The sequence below is a fragment of the Sebastes umbrosus genome, chromosome 3 (genome assembly GCF_015220745.1).
Source record: "Sebastes umbrosus isolate fSebUmb1 chromosome 3, fSebUmb1.pri, whole genome shotgun sequence".
Lineage (NCBI taxonomy): Eukaryota > Metazoa > Chordata > Actinopteri > Perciformes > Sebastidae > Sebastes > Sebastes umbrosus.
In genome coordinates, this window is record NC_051271.1 from 23,490,683 (window position 1) to 23,508,671 (window position 17,989).

At 40.7% G+C, this 17,989-nt stretch overlaps 1 protein-coding gene across 10 annotated transcripts in view; it reads left to right on the top strand.

Moving 5' to 3' along the window:
* Positions 1-17,989, top strand: part of inpp4b (inositol polyphosphate-4-phosphatase type II B) — a 288,579-nt gene that overhangs the window by 230,068 nt on the left and 40,522 nt on the right. For all 10 annotated transcript variants that reach the window (XM_037764035.1, XM_037764032.1, XM_037764033.1 and 7 more), the window contains 2 exons: positions 2,993-3,097; positions 8,806-8,914. In XM_037764035.1, coding sequence (XP_037619963.1) covers positions 2,993-3,097; positions 8,806-8,914 — 214 coding nt within the window. The remainder of the gene's footprint in view (positions 1-2,992; positions 3,098-8,805; positions 8,915-17,989) is intronic.

Below are 17,989 nucleotides of genomic sequence, written 5' to 3' on the forward strand. Positions count from 1 at the left end.
TTTGCATTAACAATGAAAATCTTAGTGTCAAAATTTATAAGAACACAAACTCCAAACAAAAAACTTTGTGTAAATGTCGTTAAGCGTATGTTTAATTAAATGAACTTTCAACGTTATCTTAAAGAAATAGAGAGAGAGACAGATGTGACGTGATACAAAAACTTTCTTCGATCATGAAGCCCGGTGTTACTGTACAATTCTCAGGTATATCGATGAATTGTATGAACGACACTGCAGACAGAAGTATCTATCTACAACAGTGACAAACAGAGTGACGGCTGACTCATGAACGGGTCCAACGTGGGTTAAATGCACATCAGCAGGTCCACGTTATATACGTCTCACATATGAAATGTCTGTGTCACTGCGCTGCATTTTCATAAACTATGATAATCTGATCATGGATCACATCTCACGTCCGTGTCCAGGCGTTTTATCACTCCCTCTTCCTCTCCTTGCAGTTCTACAACTGATGTTACATCCAGTAACTACTGTTACTAAGGGCACAACGTCGCCAGCGGAATACAGTCTTCAACTTCAGCGTAGAGGACTGTGATGTTTATTGTAACTTGAGTAATATCTGCTGTCTTAGACACACGGCTCCGCTCTGCTCACAAGAGCAGCTCCAGTCTATGTCTGTCTTTGCCCATCTGTGGCACAGTAGTCTTTTTCAGTAGTGTTGATATTTAAAAACTGAAGATACCCCGTGCACAGTGGCACTCCTATTCTCTCCAGTAATGCTTCTCTCCTGGGTGCAGCTGGCGCAGGATAAACCACAGTAAACCAAATGAGATCCTAAGAAATCAAAACTCCAGCGCACACCAGGGTACTGGCATAGACACTATTTTATTGGCAAATTACATTAAATACAAGAAAAAGTGAACTACGCGTTTGCATGTGGCTTCATCAGCATCCCTACTAGTGTTGATATTACTTGTGATGTGTAACTAATCAGATAGTGCTGTTGGCGGGACATTGCATCAGAGCCAAAGTAGCGCATTCCTTAATTAATTTATAGTATCGGCTATTGGATAAAAAAAATTACGGTTCCAATAATCAAAAAAATGCTGAATATCGCGGCCGATAATCGGTCGACTCCTAATATACAGTAGAATCAGGCTATCTCCACAATTACAGTTATGCATATATAATAAATATTTCTTAATCTACAATAATAATAATAATAATAATAATGGGTCTAATCTGCTCTAATGCTAAATGAACTATTCTCATGAAAGTTTTTATTCTTGGTAGATCTTCCCTGAGGGGGAAATAATCACTTCCTCTGGTTCAAAGGAATGTTATGATGTGTTAGCAGCTGATGATTAGCTGCATCAGCAAAAAAACAAGAATAAACTGTGTGGATATCATAATAAGCCATAATCTTTGTGGGCACAGAGACGACAGAGGAGCATCAAAAACATTATCAACAGGAGGAAAAGACGTCACACCACTGTGTGTCAGGTGATCTATATGATCACAGCACAGCCAACTACACATCATAAAAGATCATGTCAAAAGCAAAGAAAAGAAAATCTTGTAGTTTATGACTGTGATGTTATAAAAAGATTGAAATACAACGTTGATAAAGCACCACAGAATGCAAAGGTCTATGCAGTGATATACTAACTAGTCAAACATAAAGCAGTTCACTTATTATGAAAATGAACAGATGGAACTGCTCAAGCACGTGTATTTGCATATGACACTAATTTACAATATTTGTTACAACATACATCAATGTCTTCTGTGACCTCTACGACGAAATAACTTCTCTGCATACAAGCTGGCAAACACGTAACTTTCACTACAGCAGTTTTTACAGGTTTTCTAACTCAAGCTTAATTCCTTAGATAGGAAATTCAAAGTGTTGTGTCTTAAAAGAGGATTTAATTAAAAGTTTTGATGCCAAATTAGATTATGAAACTTTGTGATATGCGATTTTTTGGTCTTCAGTACCCGTTTCGAATACCTTCATTTTAAGTGCCTTACCTCTGCCGGCAAACATCACAACACTTCTAAATTACCTCTGTTCCTTGATTGTTCTTGAAAGCTTCGCCTCAACTCAAAGAGGCTCATCAACCCTATTTACATATTTGAGATTTGAGCGGCCAACGTGGAGTGTCAGATTGTGTTTCTTGAGCTTAAATATAAGCCACAAACAAAGAGTATCGTTTGTCAGAAAATTTTAATTGGACGTTTTAAAGCAAAGTAGCGGCTGCAAAGGGCATAAAATCCTGTGCTTAGAGGATTACACTGCTCATTAGAGGACGTTATAAACAGCTGATTGAAACTGAGCTACTTTTGAGATGCTTGTTGATCTCCTAATTGATACGTTCTCTATCGGATATACGTTCAGATGTAGATGTGAGTTAAATGATCTTGAATGGGCATTTAAAAGTGAAATGGTTTGGAGGGTTAGCATAATGTTAATCATAACCCAATACCAAACAAAGAATAATTTGTAGTTTACTGTTATTGTGACATTTTATGTTACAATTATGATTTCTTTGGAAAAATGGCTGGGTGAATTAGGCCTTACTAATTTGAAATTTTGGTTGTGCTGTTCTTTTGTTTTTTTGGGGTAATATGAAAGCATACTTATTAAGCGACCACTCATTCACTTTAATGCGGTGATGTGTATTCTCTTTTGTCACTTTGTTGTTCATTAAATGTATCTCCAGTCATTCAGTTACACAAGGGGTTTTCTTTTCATTGGAAAATCAAAGAGAACATTTGAACATCAATCCAATTTACTGTCTAATGTTTGCTAATCTGTTTCTGCGACGTTGTGCCTCACTTCATAAGCACATAAACAAGGTAATAAAGCAGTCATGTTGGAAAGATCGTAGTATAGCTGTAGCAGACGGTAAGGGCTTTCTATAACGCAAGAAGCTTTCATAGGGATCTTTTATTATCTTTGAAACATCCACCAACTCAGTTATATTTCATGAAAGTGTGACATATACTTGTGTCTCTGTTTTGTTTTTAGGTCGTTCATTCAAGCCAAGCTGCTGCAAAGCCCAGAAATCTCTGGAGTTCATCCCAATAAACTTGCACACCCAGAGGATGAGGGTGACGTGCCCCAGAAAAACAGGTACTACACTACTGCTTTAGACTTCTGTTAGACCTATTATTACACCCGGCGAAGGTAAGTCCAATATTCACTCTCTTTTAGCTCTGTTTTTGGAGTCTACCAACTTCTGAGGGAAATATCTGGCTCATCAGCTGCTAAATGTTTCTCTATGTTCACCAGCTAGTCGCTAACTGTGTGCTGTTTGGTGCTGAGCAGGTTGTGTACAGTGGGTTTGTAGAGATTTTTCGCAAGCAGCGACCTACTCAAACAGCGCCATGAGAGCTATGAGAGTGAACCAAAACAGTAAAGTTGAGCTGAAACTGGCTATAGAACTCCCAACACGATTTCACGCCAAGCGTGTAATAGACCAGCCTGTCCACCAGAGGATAGCGTCAGTGTCACGTTTTGCCTCACAGAGAAATGAATATTGCACGCCTGTATTAACGTGCTGTACCAGCATGGAGCAACAAAGCTACTGATTTAGGTTCAGGCAAGAAAACCACTTAGTTAGGTTAAGGGAAAACGCCATGGTTAGGCTTAAAATAAGTACGTACACTAAGTAAAACACGTACAGAAACATCGTAACCTCAGTGCGGAAAACACATGACAAACGCCACTAACGTAACAGCAGTCTCAAACACGGGTCTCCTGGTTGAAAGTCTTATTTGTTGGACCCATCCACCTCCAACTCACCCACCATAAATGGTCTTTCTCAATTTATATAGTACGTAACTAGCTCTGAAGTCAGGCTTCCGTCACTACACAAGACGTGACAAACTTCACCTGACGACCGTCTCTACAAAACACTGCACCTTCATGCGGGCTTGTAATATTCACATCTCTGCAAAGCAAAACTTGACACTGACACACTTATTTACAGTGGACATGCGGGTCTATTACATACTTTGACGTGAGACTGGGCTGAAAACTCCATAAAGCTGATGAAGCTGCAAATTCAAGTGATAATTCTCTGTAGGTTTATCACTGCGAGCAACCCCTTTCACATTGTCACATTATTTCCTAATATTACACGGCTTTGTTGAATAATCGATTCTGATTGGTCAATCACGGCGTTCTACGGTCTGCTATTTCTTTATAGCAGACCGTTGCTATGGGCGCAGTTCTAAGGTCAGACTCTGGCGGACCGTTTTTGTGTCAAATTAGTGATTTCTTAAGTAAGTAGCCGTGTAAAAAGCGGGATAATGTACAGCTAGCGGGTCATTGCTTTGTGTCAGGGTGCCCCATCGCCCTGTCTGGGTTTATGTCACAACAATGACTGGCTCGCTGTACATTATCCCTTACTTGTTATTTCATACGTTGTTGTTATAAAAATAAATAAATATAGATTTATCGCTTTAAAATGATTTACAAACCTGCTCAAAAATAACTTGGCTCAATAGCTGTTGTGACCTGAAACTTTCCAACAGAAAAAGCAGGTATTGTGGAAAGGTTGTTTCACATGCAAACATGTCTATAAGCTGCTGTGGTTGTCCCCTACTGTTGTGTGACTTGTCCATCTGTCAGACATCCTCAGAGGGCTCAGACAGGGTGGTTCTGGGTCATCGCCCAGGTTGAAAGGTGAGAATTAACCTGGCCTCAGAAAGATAGACCAAACACTAATTAATCCCTTTGTGTTTTTCCTGAGAGAAAGACGGGTCCGTCTCCTCCACCGCTGCTCTCTAGCTGGCACAGCCTGTTACTGCTCAGTGTATTAAGGCGACTAACTGCTGCCTCACTACCTGTGAGTGGGCTCCATTTCGATGATTGATGGGAAGTTGAAGAGAGACAAAACCTTGACATAAACTGTGCTTCTTTCAGTGCAGACATCAGGGATGACAGATAAAATAAGTAAAATCAAGTCATCATACAACCCTGAAACTGTCTTGCACTGTCAAGGCAGAGAAAGGGGAAAATCAAGATGAAACACGCCTTAGAGGAGTTATAAATTGATTGATAGACACTCTGATAATGACCCTCTGTGGGGCCAATTCACACCTTGACTCATTTCCAGGCAGCGGTGCTTTAGCTGATATGTCTGTGTGTGTAAACTCCACTTTGTATTCGACAGCAGGACCTGGAGTACCTGCAGGATAACTAACACCGCTCCCATCGACTTCATGATGTTAATTAAGAAATCTGGATAAAAGCAGTGATGTAGAATGACATATAAATAGATGAGTCACAAAACCTTGATTAAAAATTAAAAGATAGGTGTCACACAAATTAAGTAAATCTTTAAAAAATACATCAACCTCAGTCCATTAAATGTTTAATTATTTTCATATATTCATTATGTTTTTGGATTGTCCGTCCTACCGTCCATACCATTCCGGTAAGCGCGATATCTCAGGGACACCTTGAGGGAATTTCTTCAACTTTGGCACAAACGTCCACTTGGACTCAAGGATGAACTGATTAGAATTTAGTGGTCAAAGGTCACTGTGACCTCACAAAACATGCTTGTGGCCATAACTCAAGAATTAATCTGCTAATTATGACAATTTAACAGAAATGTCTAACAGGATAAAATGATGAAGTTCTGACATTTTGGACAGACATGGATGTAAACTGCAACTTGACTGGTTGGCGGAGGCATACAACTGTGAGGCGGTAATTCTAGTTGAATATGCTTTTATGCATAAGCTGTCTCGTCACCCTTTATTCTCACCTTAAACATACTGCACATCATCTCACATACAAGCCAGTTACAGTAAATGTCTATGGATTCATCACTTGATATGCAGTGTGCAGAAAATTATTTGACATCCACCCCGTGCTTCTGTCATTCCTCATACTGGAAGGGTCTTCTTCTCTTGTCATGTATCATTGAATATCTGTCTGTCATCCATACCCACATTTGTATCATGTATACGTTTGATCAGTATATTTATAGCAATGGGAAAACAAAATTACAACAACATGCAAGTGGTATTGTATGTAACGTAGATATTGTAATAACACAACTGTTTGCACAACAGTATGTGGCATCATATAGATGAATTGTCTTTAGTGTTGTCACGATACTGGAATTTCCAACTTTGATTCAATACCTTGAAAAATATTGATATTGGATACCATTTTCAATACCACATTGAGGCCATAACATTTTAGATTTTTATTTAAAAGATAAATAGCAATGTGTGTCATCTCAGAGAGAAGAGAGAGCAGATTACACAGCTGGTACCCCTATATCGATACTGTGGAAAATGAGTATTGAGACCGTTTATTCAGTGTCGATATGTATTGACACTTTATTTTTGACAACACTACTTGTCTTTGGATATAAAACTTAATTTTGCTACTGATTCCTACATAAATTTTAAAATACAGAGTATCTCTAATTAGATTAAGTTTATTATCGTCTTTCACCACTGTGCACCATCTCTTTAAACACATCTAAACTAATGGTGCATGGTTTTTAAAGGCAGTGTTGTGGCAGAAAGACTTTAAGAGCAGAATTTTAAATATGTTTTGCTAATAGGAACACAAGGCGGCGTTCGGGTGGCATAGTGGTTGAGACGCATTGCATATAAGTGTAACATCCTCATTTACCCCTCTCTCTCTCTGCCTACATTCCATTTCTGTATCTTAACTGTCGTTTAACCAATAAAAACTAATCTTTAAAAACACCACTCAATGTGCACTTCAGTGGCCGTCTTACGTGAATGGTTAGGCAGAAATTAAAACCTCCCCACAGAAAAACAAGAAGAATAAAATGGCCATTCAGTTTGAATATCAGGCTACCTTCCAGTTTTCATTTACAGTAATAACCTTGTTTGATAGTGAATTGCTATTAAATTGCACATTTTGTTCGATTTAAAAAGGGAAAAAACATGGAATAAATCATTGCAATCAGGCAGGCACAGGAAATAATGGAAGCGGCTTGGTAATGGAGCCGAGTCTCAGTTTCCAACTGAAGTCAATTGCTCTATTGTTCCATTTGATTTTCTGAAGTGATGCATTTCCTTGAGTTTGGCTATGAAATCCACTCAACGACGCTGAACCATTCATTTTCATTTTGTCTATTGATCATCCAGCAAGAAAAGCAATTGGGGAGGGGGAAAAAAACACTTCAAGCTCCAAACAGTTTTCATTTGTTTTGCAGAGAACGGCTGTCTTCTGTCTCTAAAATGACAAGTGCAAAATATTTCAAGCCTAAAAAGCTCTGCTTGGCAAAGCTGAACTGAAAGCATTGTTCAGCACTCATTTGGGCCAAAAAGGATCTTTTGTCATTGTTAAACAGGATTGTGGAATGGGTTAAGTGTGAATTATAACCACTCATCCTGACTGCCACAATCAATTTCCTCTTGTGGAGAGCGACTGTCCTCTCAGTACTTAAACAGCTTGTTCTGTTGTTGATATATTGTATATTGAAAAACGGATGGTGTGAGAGCAACACCAGGCAAATTGAGCACAAATTGGTCATTGTGCTTGATGTTCTGAAACCCACCATTGTATTTCAGTGTACTTCTGCTGTGGGAGAACCAATTAAGGGAACTTGGACATCTGAAAACTCTAGGGGCCAAACGTGTGGCTGATAGGGAGCCTCATGGCCGGGCACAGGGCTAATGAATGGAAGAAGCGGTGGGTAGTAGCGAAGCCCCCACATCAAACCACTATTGGTCTATTGTGGTGTTGTTAGGGGGCGGGAGGCTTTCGGCCACGCTGCCATTCACATCTCTGTGGCAACACTTGGGGCTGTGTTGTGTCATTAATTTCTATTTCCAACGATTTTTCAAGCAGTGTTTTCCTACAGTCGGAGCGGAGCTCTGTTGCTTTCCCGGAGGTGTTCATTAACTGACCCAGCACTAAACCACACCAAAATATTCACCCCCATAAAACCCCGTCCGCCCCCTCTCTCTCCTCCCCTTGTTTCTGATTTAATTGTCAGCCTCATCTATTACTCATTCAAAACATGGCCTGTTGTAAGCACCCCCGTGCCCGCCCAGCCGTCTGTGAGGTGTTTATTTACTTGTGACGGCGGCTTGCAAATTGGAATGAAGCGCTGTGACATTCGTTGTCCTTCTGGTTTGACGTGGGACCAACGCTACATTAAGACCAAAAGATGGCCAGAGAGAGATTACATGTAATAGAGCCATAGTATAGACACAATGTATTACAACTAGGGCTGTCAAAGTTAACGCAATAATAACACGTTAAAGCAAATTTTTTTTGATGCCACTAATTTCTTTAATTTCTTTTCTGATGTGTTAGAATTCAAAATTGTTAATTTTTTAAATCAGAATCAGAAATACTTTATTGATCCCAGGAGGGCGGGGGGAGGGGTTTGGGGGGGCTTTACAGTTGCTCTTGTATAAACATAAATAAATGTAAGAAAATAGAAATAAAAGAGTATGTAACATGTAAATTATGTACATAATGCTACAATATAAACAAAATATATGTAAAGAAATATAAGTACTAAAATTAAAAATAAGAAAATGAGAACATAAAAAATATGAAATATGTACAAATATTTGCATTAAGACGTGTAATATATAGCATATAACCCCAGTGCAAAACAAGATATAACACTTGTTAGAGGTATTGCTTTAGAGGATATTTTACAAAATTCAAACTCAAGTGTATTTTACACGTTGACGGGGGTGATTTCTTTTTTAAATCTAATTTTTCTCACCTCAAGGTCCTTTAGTGCCGATATTTCCAAGGTGCTGTTTTATACATCTCGCTATTTTAAATCCCATCAACTCTATTTTCTCTCTTTACAGATGCGTTCTATGACATCGTCACTGTCGGTGCGCCTGCAACCCATTTCCAGGGGTTCAAGTGTGGTGGTCTGCAGCGTCTCCTCAGCAGATATGAAGCAGAGAAAAAGAGGTAGGTGAAACCTGTACAGCATGGTGTTTAGAGGGAGCATGGGTGATTCAATACAGGACACATGCTGCGGTGGAAACAGGCTTTTATTGACAAAAGAATTAAACTTGGGCATAATTGATAGTGGCAGACAGATTTGTCCCTGGCCTATGGACTTGATTTTCCAAACCCCCATACAGTTACTTACAGCCAAGCCATGCTGAATTTAGACTGGAACTCAGCTGCCTCCGACAGCTCAATTTGACTGGAGGCAACAGTCGTGATGGAAAAGGTTTGTTGAGTCAGAAGTTCCTCTGTACCGGGTCTTTTCCCTGGCAAGCATTGTGTTTTCCTGAAGTTGTATGTCATGTTGTCACTGAAGAGCCATAGATTTTTGCTACAACCTCCCAGCTGCCATGGAGCTCGATCTTAAAAAGCACTTGAATTCAGAGCCAAATGATCAGACCGAGGCTGTGTCCGAAATCATTCACTGATTCACTAACCAGGGAGTTCTATGTAGAGGACTATATAGTGAGCTCATCGGCAAAATGAAAAAAACACTTTCAGACACTACTCAGGCAATTTTCTCTGCGGCGTTAATGGCGTCATTGCTGTCGCGCAATTAAAATGTGCCTGATCAACGTCAGCCTGTGGTGGATCATCCATAATAAATACTGACGTGCATTTTTTTGTTAAAAACATATTGTTAGCTATTTTGTTGTGTTGCCTCTTAGCCAAATGCTCTGAGTGAATTTAAGTTCCTCTTGGTAAGCAGCATATATATCTAAGGCTTCTATTGTGAAAGGTAAGAACAGAGGGAGTAAAGCGGTGATGCGCTGCCATTAAATTAATAGATACAAAGTACTTTGTGGCCGTATATGTTGTAATGCACTGCTCTTCTCACATTAAATACATTATTTTTGCGCCGCAACTCAGAATTTCTCTCAATCGCGCTGCTCTCGCTACTCTCGTCCGTCTGCCATTTTTTCCTTCAGTGCAAGGCATGATGGTATATAATTTAAAGAACATCTTTGTCCGCTTTTTTTCACAACGTATTGTGGGATCCTTTGAGTCCACTATAGAGGGTATAATAATTCTCACTATACATTCGGACAGCACGACAATATAGTCCATTATATAGTGTATAGTGAGTGATTTCAGACACAGCCCACGTTTTTATGTAACGAATGAGGAAAATTCTCATCTGAGGTAAAAACCGGTGCTAATATTGTTACTACAAATAGTGCGAGGCCCTGTTCAGACCTGGCATTAACATGGATCCTGAGTGATCCGAAAACGAGTGGACAGCTTTAAGTACGTCTCTTTACACCTGGCATTAGAATGCGTCTCCACATGTGTCTCCAGTGACCACTTGTGATCCAATCTCATTTCCCCACTCTTTATGCAAATAAACACGTAGTAAACACGTGGCTAATACAGCAGCCGTTGCGACGTGATATTACATGAATGTCGGTAGTAACATCCTACATATTCGTGAATTTGGGTACATTTTTATTAACATCAAAATAGATTTTACTGTCGGCCCCCGGGGACCATGCTGCCAACACCACTGCCTTTGCCTAGAGCTTCAGAGAGCCCAGGATGAGAGCGAATGAGCGAGCGAACGGGCAGGCGGGTGTCAGCTCCGACACATCACCGACAGTATGATAATAATGCACTTTGTGTGCTTATAGTCTGATAATCTGTAGATTATGTAGCCTATAAACAAGATATATTTTAATAAAATACAGTTGTACCGACAGGATACAGAAGAGCACAGAGGCCGTTTCCATGCTGAGAGGCAGACCAGCGCTCGCGTCTGCCTGTCTATTCACATGAGAAGCGCAGAGACCCACGGATCCCAGCGGGACTTCAGTATAGTAGCCGATCCTTAATGTGGCCCAGGACACATTCGCGTACACACCGCTAAAAGAACGTGTTCATATGTGGCTCAGACCACCTCTGAATGTGGTCTGAGCGACCGGATCTCAATGCATCCTCAATTGAGTGCGTTCACACCTGTACTTAGAACTGTCCACTTGTGATCCGATCACTCAAGACGCATGCTAATGCTGGGTATGAACAGGGCCTGAGATGTGTAGAGTGCAACTGAACAGCAATCCATAATCAATGACTGCCAGAACAATAGTCTACAAGAAGCACAGCAACAATCAACCATTATTTCTGCTAAATATTTCACAAGGAGTGAATCCTTAATCTGAAAAACTGAGTCGGATTAGAGATATGTTGGGAGTCGGTCTCACTGACACGCAGGGAGTCTCTCAGATTGTGTTTTATGTCAGATTGTGTTCAGTCTGTGGCTGTGTACCAGCTCTCTGCTTGATTGCTTGATGGAGAAATATGTCTTGTGTGTTTCCTTTACCGGCCGAAACCGCTGGCTCCACAAACACTCAAGGTTGACTGAATAAAAACAGACCACGCTGCTATGATTGTGTTATACATACACAGATACAAAGATAAATGTATACACACATAACACTGACTGAAAGTGCACTCTGGGAGAACAAATCCATATGACTCCCTCAAACCTGAGATCAGCAGTATCCTGAACATTTTGCTGTCTTTGCCCTTTAGATGCAGCAGGATGGAGGTATATGTCACTGGAGTTCAGTATGTGGTCACTTGAGTGATGCCAGATGAAATGAAGGGTGATTTTTCCCAAAGCTCCCCATAGAGCGCAAAGTCATTACAGACCATGCCAGATCCAATTAGTTACAGAGTTTGCAGCTCAAGAAAGAGGGGAAGAGAGGCGAGATGGAGAGGGCTGAGGTGTGGGTATGAAATGGATAAGTTGATGGGAAAATAGTTGGGGGCGTGTGCTCATAATAAAAAATAAAGAAAAGACTTCTTTACGCTGAAGTGCACAAGTGAATTTGCTGAAGATGGTCAGTTTTATCTGCTAGCATGAACTATGATAAGGTTAGCGTATTTTCGAGAATCCACTGAAGTGAAATCATTTTCTTTGAACGAGAGATTAGACTTCAGAAAGAAACCTCCAGGGAGACGGAGCTTTTTGTTTCATATTTGACTTAGCTAATGACTCACTGTAGCTTAAATTTTCCAATTTTCCGCCTGGCTAACTGACTGCGGCCTGCGCTGAGCCTTATCCATGTTTGACCTGGGATGCAGTCATTTGTCAGTCATCGTCAGAAATAGGAATAAACTCAGCTTCTCTGTGATTTCGCAGTGGCCATTGTAATGAAGGTGCGTGTTTACTTTCAGGAACATTCATTATTTCAAGGTTTAATTTGCTTTTATTATGCATGCACTAAACGTCTGACCAAATATTTAGCCTAGAAGGACCTGATGGTTTTTTTTTTTAGTTGTGTGTGAATGTGAAGTACTGTAGTTCAGTTGACAGTCACTTAATTGCCCAGAAAGTCAGCCTATCTGAGCAGAGCAAAGATGTGTGTGTGTGTGTGCACACACAGACACTCATTATACTCCCCCCAGTGTGTCTCCTCACCTTTCTGAAGCTGCCTTTTGTAATCACATTTCATTAAAAAGGGAACAATCGGCAAGATGTGAGACTTGGCTATTCAATGTGATATTAATTCATCAAAGAGGAGATGGAAAAGGATTGAGGGACGGGGAAAAAAGGAAAACCTGAGCACAGAGGTGTTACCAGGAGGGCAATAAAAGAGCTATTCGTCTTTGTTCCCTGGACACTAGAGGAGAGGAAGGGGGGTTCTTTCCAGATCCATTAAAAACCTGCATTGGCCAAACTTGGCAATGACCAGAGTATGCGATGTAGTTTGTCTCTCAGGATGGGCCCGGAAAGAGTTTAATCAATAACTACACTTAGTATTCCTCCAGAAACCTTGCACATGTACACACAGGGCAAGAGCATTTATCTTTCATTAATTCATGCAGTCCCACTTAAATGGCTGTTTTAAAAGTCACTGGATTTTTATCCGTTTTTAATTGAACCCTATAGACATGGCTGTGGATTTGCTGAGGTGGTCTAATCTTTCATTAACAGCCTCTTTTGAATTATTCAGCTAGTCTGCACAACGATGCAACACTTTTTTGGGGACAAGTTTAATGGAACCCGAACCAAATTTTCTCCTACCTGTACCAAAGAACGTATATTGATAAGAAGTGAAAGCCAATTGGTCGTTCCATTGCAACATCAGCGCCATTTTGGACTGAAAGCGTCTACCGGACGCCAGTAAAACGTCCGCCTACAAACTGCCGTAGAAAAGAAAAACAAAATTATTTCTATTGTATTGTCATTATTAATGTATCTACCGAAATGGCCTGTGTTGAGCAATACAAATATTATAAATATGCATAGTATTATAACTATTTACTTATTTACTTATTTATTTATTAGACTTTTTTGACCGGCCGCTTCCGGTGGACATAAATGGAAGTTAAAACAATCCCAAACTTTTTCATGTGAGGGACCTCCAAAATAGATGTCCAATTGACCACAGACCATGGATGTATAGGAGGTTGAGCACCGTGCTTTTGCCCTGCGTGTTAGTAAATAACCTACAACAACTGTACATTAAAGTCTGTTTAAGGCATGCTACTAGCACTACTAGCTACTGGCCGATAGGTGGTTGTTTGGGAACAGAGATGTTAATACATCCACCACGGTACAGGCTTACAGCATATAGCCCATGGGTGTATTGTAAGATAATAAAAGTGATGAATTACAGCCAATATATCCATTATTACAGCCGCATACAGCCAGCAGGAAGCTGGCAGAACCGGATAGGTTATATGAACGTGCAGGGCGGCGCAGTCCCGTGGGTCTGATGCACGTTCATTATACCTTATTAACTTTTAGGACATAGCGATTTAAATGAGGGCTATTTAAGTGTTTGTACCGGGACGTTGATTTACCTAAAAAAAGATTATCCTCTGATTTACAGATGTCTCTTTATACATCCATGGCTATGGACTCATTGGCGTTTTCAGTTTTGTCTCTTTGCTTCTATACTCTTTGCCTGTACTGATGATGTCTGTGTGTTTTTAATGCACATGTACGGACGCAGGAGATACAGTAGTCCATGCTTTTGACTTGCGAGTTGTTTTTCAGTATAATGTCAAGACAGGCCCCTGTTTGTAAGGTCAGCTGTACTTAGTTGGTTAAGAAGCTGTGCAGTAGAGCTCCTCTCTACATGAGTTCTATCCACTGTAACAGAGAGGAAGGAATCACTGTCATCTCGCCAGGCCTCCTGGTCAAGCAGAACTGCCGAATGACACTTTTCTGGGACACAGAGTGGTTGAAACTACATCGTACAATCTCTTGGGGCCAATGTTCAGATTTAATGTGACTAGCAGCATGTTGTCCAACAAAATAACTTCCTCCCAGGATTACTGTGTGTGTGTGTTTCAGAAACAGGACATTGGCAGTGGCCGGGACTCGGGTCATGTTGATGGACAGCAGCTTCTTAGTTCTTTGCACTGCTCTGGAGTTAGCCTGCTTCAGGTTCTGTGGGTGATGGTGCTGGCATCAGCTTTGAGGCTTATCTGGTCTCAGATCAGGGTTTCTAGTTTGTGTCTGAACTGAGGCAAGCTTTGGCTGCTACTCTGAGGACTGATATGAAATCAGTGCCCAGTGGAGGATTCAACAACAGATGGAGTTTGGCGGTTAAAAGAAGCTGGTTCGAGATCAGATCTTTGGGCGTGTATCTATAGCAGACGGTATATTTTTACTGTGGCTGTGTGGCTGTAGTGTCCTGGTGTAAGAGCCGTGATTACAGTGTGCTGTCTAAATGACGAAGGAGGCTTTGGCAGTCACCTGGAGTGCTGCAGGGGCTCTCTGCTGACGTAGCTGCATTTTACTCCTGCTGGCTGTCAGCAGCAGGCCACAAGCTCTTCATTAATTTCCTCTCCACTATTAATTAGCCGTGCGCGGGCGATGCTGGCTTAATTAGGCCGCTGGGCCCAGCGGCTTTCTCCCTCTCATTACTGTTATAACCAATTCCCATTGATCATTTAGGAAAACCAAGGAGGAAGTTCATCCTGGACACACTGCTAGTTTTAGTAATCTGTTAGTCCTCTAATAATGCTATGCCACTGCTGAATCTCATTTCATTGTAGAACTATATCACCAAGTTTGGCAGCTTGGTCCAAGTTTCGTGAGACAGACGCTTCACGCTTCACAGGCTCATTTGCTTAAACTTGAGATTTTTCAACTTTCTGCAAATACTGACCCTCTCCCACTCACCGCAACACTCCCACCATGCACTGGGCAACTGCTTCTCCTGCTTTCCACAGGAAATGAAATGAGGATCTGGGGGGAATGCGCTGTAACAGCATTTTACAGAACAGAACAGAGTGAAACAAAAATATATGATTGGTTGACGCTTCACTGCGTCATTTGAGCGCTGAAAAAAGTTGAATCTCATCATTTGATTTGTAACGCGTCTCGCCCGTCACTTGTAGCTTCATGTCACCGGCTTCCATTGAAAATGACTTGTAGCCCGTTGCTTTGTCGTTCGTAGTGTGAACGCAGCTCGAGACTCGAGTTTACCCGATGTAGCGTTGCACTACTAATGTGTGAACACATGGACGGGTCCTTATTCCTGGAGATCCAGTGCTGTTTTTCTGTGTAAAGATTGAATTATGAGAAGACCCAGGGCGATAATTTCATGAATCAAAGTGCAGGTGCAAAGCGCAGTCAAGTGCACAGTGCATATTGTGCAGGGGGAGTGGCAGCACACCTTTGGTATTTTCATGGCTGGAGGCGCATGGCACACCCAGGGTGCACATGGAAATGAGGTGGGATTAAGAAAAATACATTATCATACATTATAAGTGAGTGTGTAGGGGTACGGCAGCAATTCTTTCTAAAAGCATTACTCTCCCCACAATGACATACGGATGTCATGTAATGAAGTCTCGAGGAGCTTCACCTAAGAGGAAACTAAAATATTCTCTCACAGGAGGTGGACAGTTCCAATTATAGTCCAGCACAAATATGCATCCAAGGCCAGATGAGTTGAATTCTTGTTTCTGAATCTGAACATAAGACGTATCCAGCAGCATCCTCCATTGTTTTCTGTGATAATTCATTATTACGTTTGGAATCTGAAATGGTTGCATTCAGTTAGCTTACATGCACCAATAATGTCACAGCTGCCAAACAGGGAACCAAACCAGTTTCTGTTTGGATCTTTACATGTCCGTGCAAACTAAAAATGACCGTAATGAAACTGGATGTGAGAATACAGTAGTAGTGGAGTTTTTAATAACAAACTATTTTTCCAGTCACAGCACTCTTAAAGGAACAGTGTATAGCATTTAGGGGGATCTATTGGCAGAAATGGAATATAATATCATAGGGATGCACCGATTTATAGGACGAACATTGGTATCGGACAATTTTCGCCTTGTAGACTCCATTCGGCCCTATCGGCAAATAAGATGACATTCGCCGATGGCAGTGGTCGATGTTTATCTGTTGCGGTAAGTCTTGAACAACAGTAACCAGCTGCTGATTCAGAGAAGAAGCCACTGTCTGGACATGACTGGCGTGACAGTGCAGTGCACGTATGGTTTGTTTACAAATAAAAGTGAAATAAAAAGTCGTCCGTGTGTGAGTATCACACTGTCTTTGAGAAAGATCTGCAACAAGAACATTATTATGTTCAATGAAAAACTAAGCAGTAAAACAATGCTACCCGTCCACTAGTTTATCGATCAAGGATGGCGTCGTTCTCTCGGACGGATAAAAGAATTTAAATGAAAAATGGTCCCCAAATAGGCGGCTATTAATATTCCTGGGCGGCCTGCCCAAGTAAAGTCTATGTGTGAGAAACACTGCTTAGCTTTCTAATCACTTTTACATTTACATTTACATTTACATTTAATTTTAATTTTAATTGAATATTTTTGCTGGGCTGGGTAAGTACTGAAACACTCTTCTCATTGAGTAAGTAGTTGTATAGCAGCTGAAAAGGCTTTTGAAGCAGTTATTGATAAAAACAAAAACAAAAAAAGAATATTTTTCATGTGAAAGGAGGTTATATTAAAGGTTGATTACATAAAATTGTATGATTGAATTTGTGCTCATTCAAAGACAGTGTATTGCTGAATGACTTTAAAACAGCTCAGTTATTTTTTATGATGAAGATGTATTTGTTTCCCTGGCACAAATGGGGAATCAAAAACAGCAAAAACAAAATAAAAAGAACGGTATTGGCTATTAGCTATGTTTTTTTAGTGTACAAGCACCGGAAAATAAGATTTGTTGTGTTTTCGTTACCATGGAATGAGCTGTTTATATCTACATACAGAGCGGGTCCTCTTCACGGAGCCGGCCGCCTGTACTGTAGCCCAGAACGGACAAACCAAACACTGGCTCTAGATAGGGCTGCTCACGTTTTTGCGCCGGCCACCGTAGTTCTCCTACACGCTCGGCACACGGGAGAAGTTTCAGTTGGTTGCAATCTGCATTTAACCAGCACAGTTATATGACGAGTCATGATTCTGCTCTAGAGTTGCATATCACGCTGTTCATCACAGCCACAGGTCAACCTTTACTGCATGTGTCTCCACTGTGCACTGCACTGCATAAACTGAGAAGCTGTGTAGATCTGCCACATGTAATTTAAGTTTGACAAAGTGTGTCGCACAAATTAACAAACCTGCCACCTTCAGATGGCTTTATAGGGAGGTAATCAGCTAAAAGCGAAGGCCTTCATATGTGCAAGCTGTTTTGGTTGAGAGATGCTGATAAAAATCTGATATTAAAATTGACTGAATCCTGGACTAATTGGAGTATGACTGTTTCAATTAGATGTGTCTGCAGGTCAGTAATAGATGAATAAAAGGGGTTTGTGTGTGACAAAGCAGGCATGTGGATGTAGGTATGCTGGTCAATGTTAGGATAATGAGTCCTAATATATAATTAATGTGTACTGTGTAATGTATTTGTTCACAGTCTGCACAAATAAGTCTCTTTCATCTATTGCAGCTCTTAATTTGAGATAATTTAACTGAATTACAATTTGAAAGCTCTCCTCATGCTGTTGCACGTCTGCATACATGTGAAGATTTTCTAGCATGCAAGAAATCAGAGTTTTGTTGATCATTATTTCACATCATGGCACAGTAAAA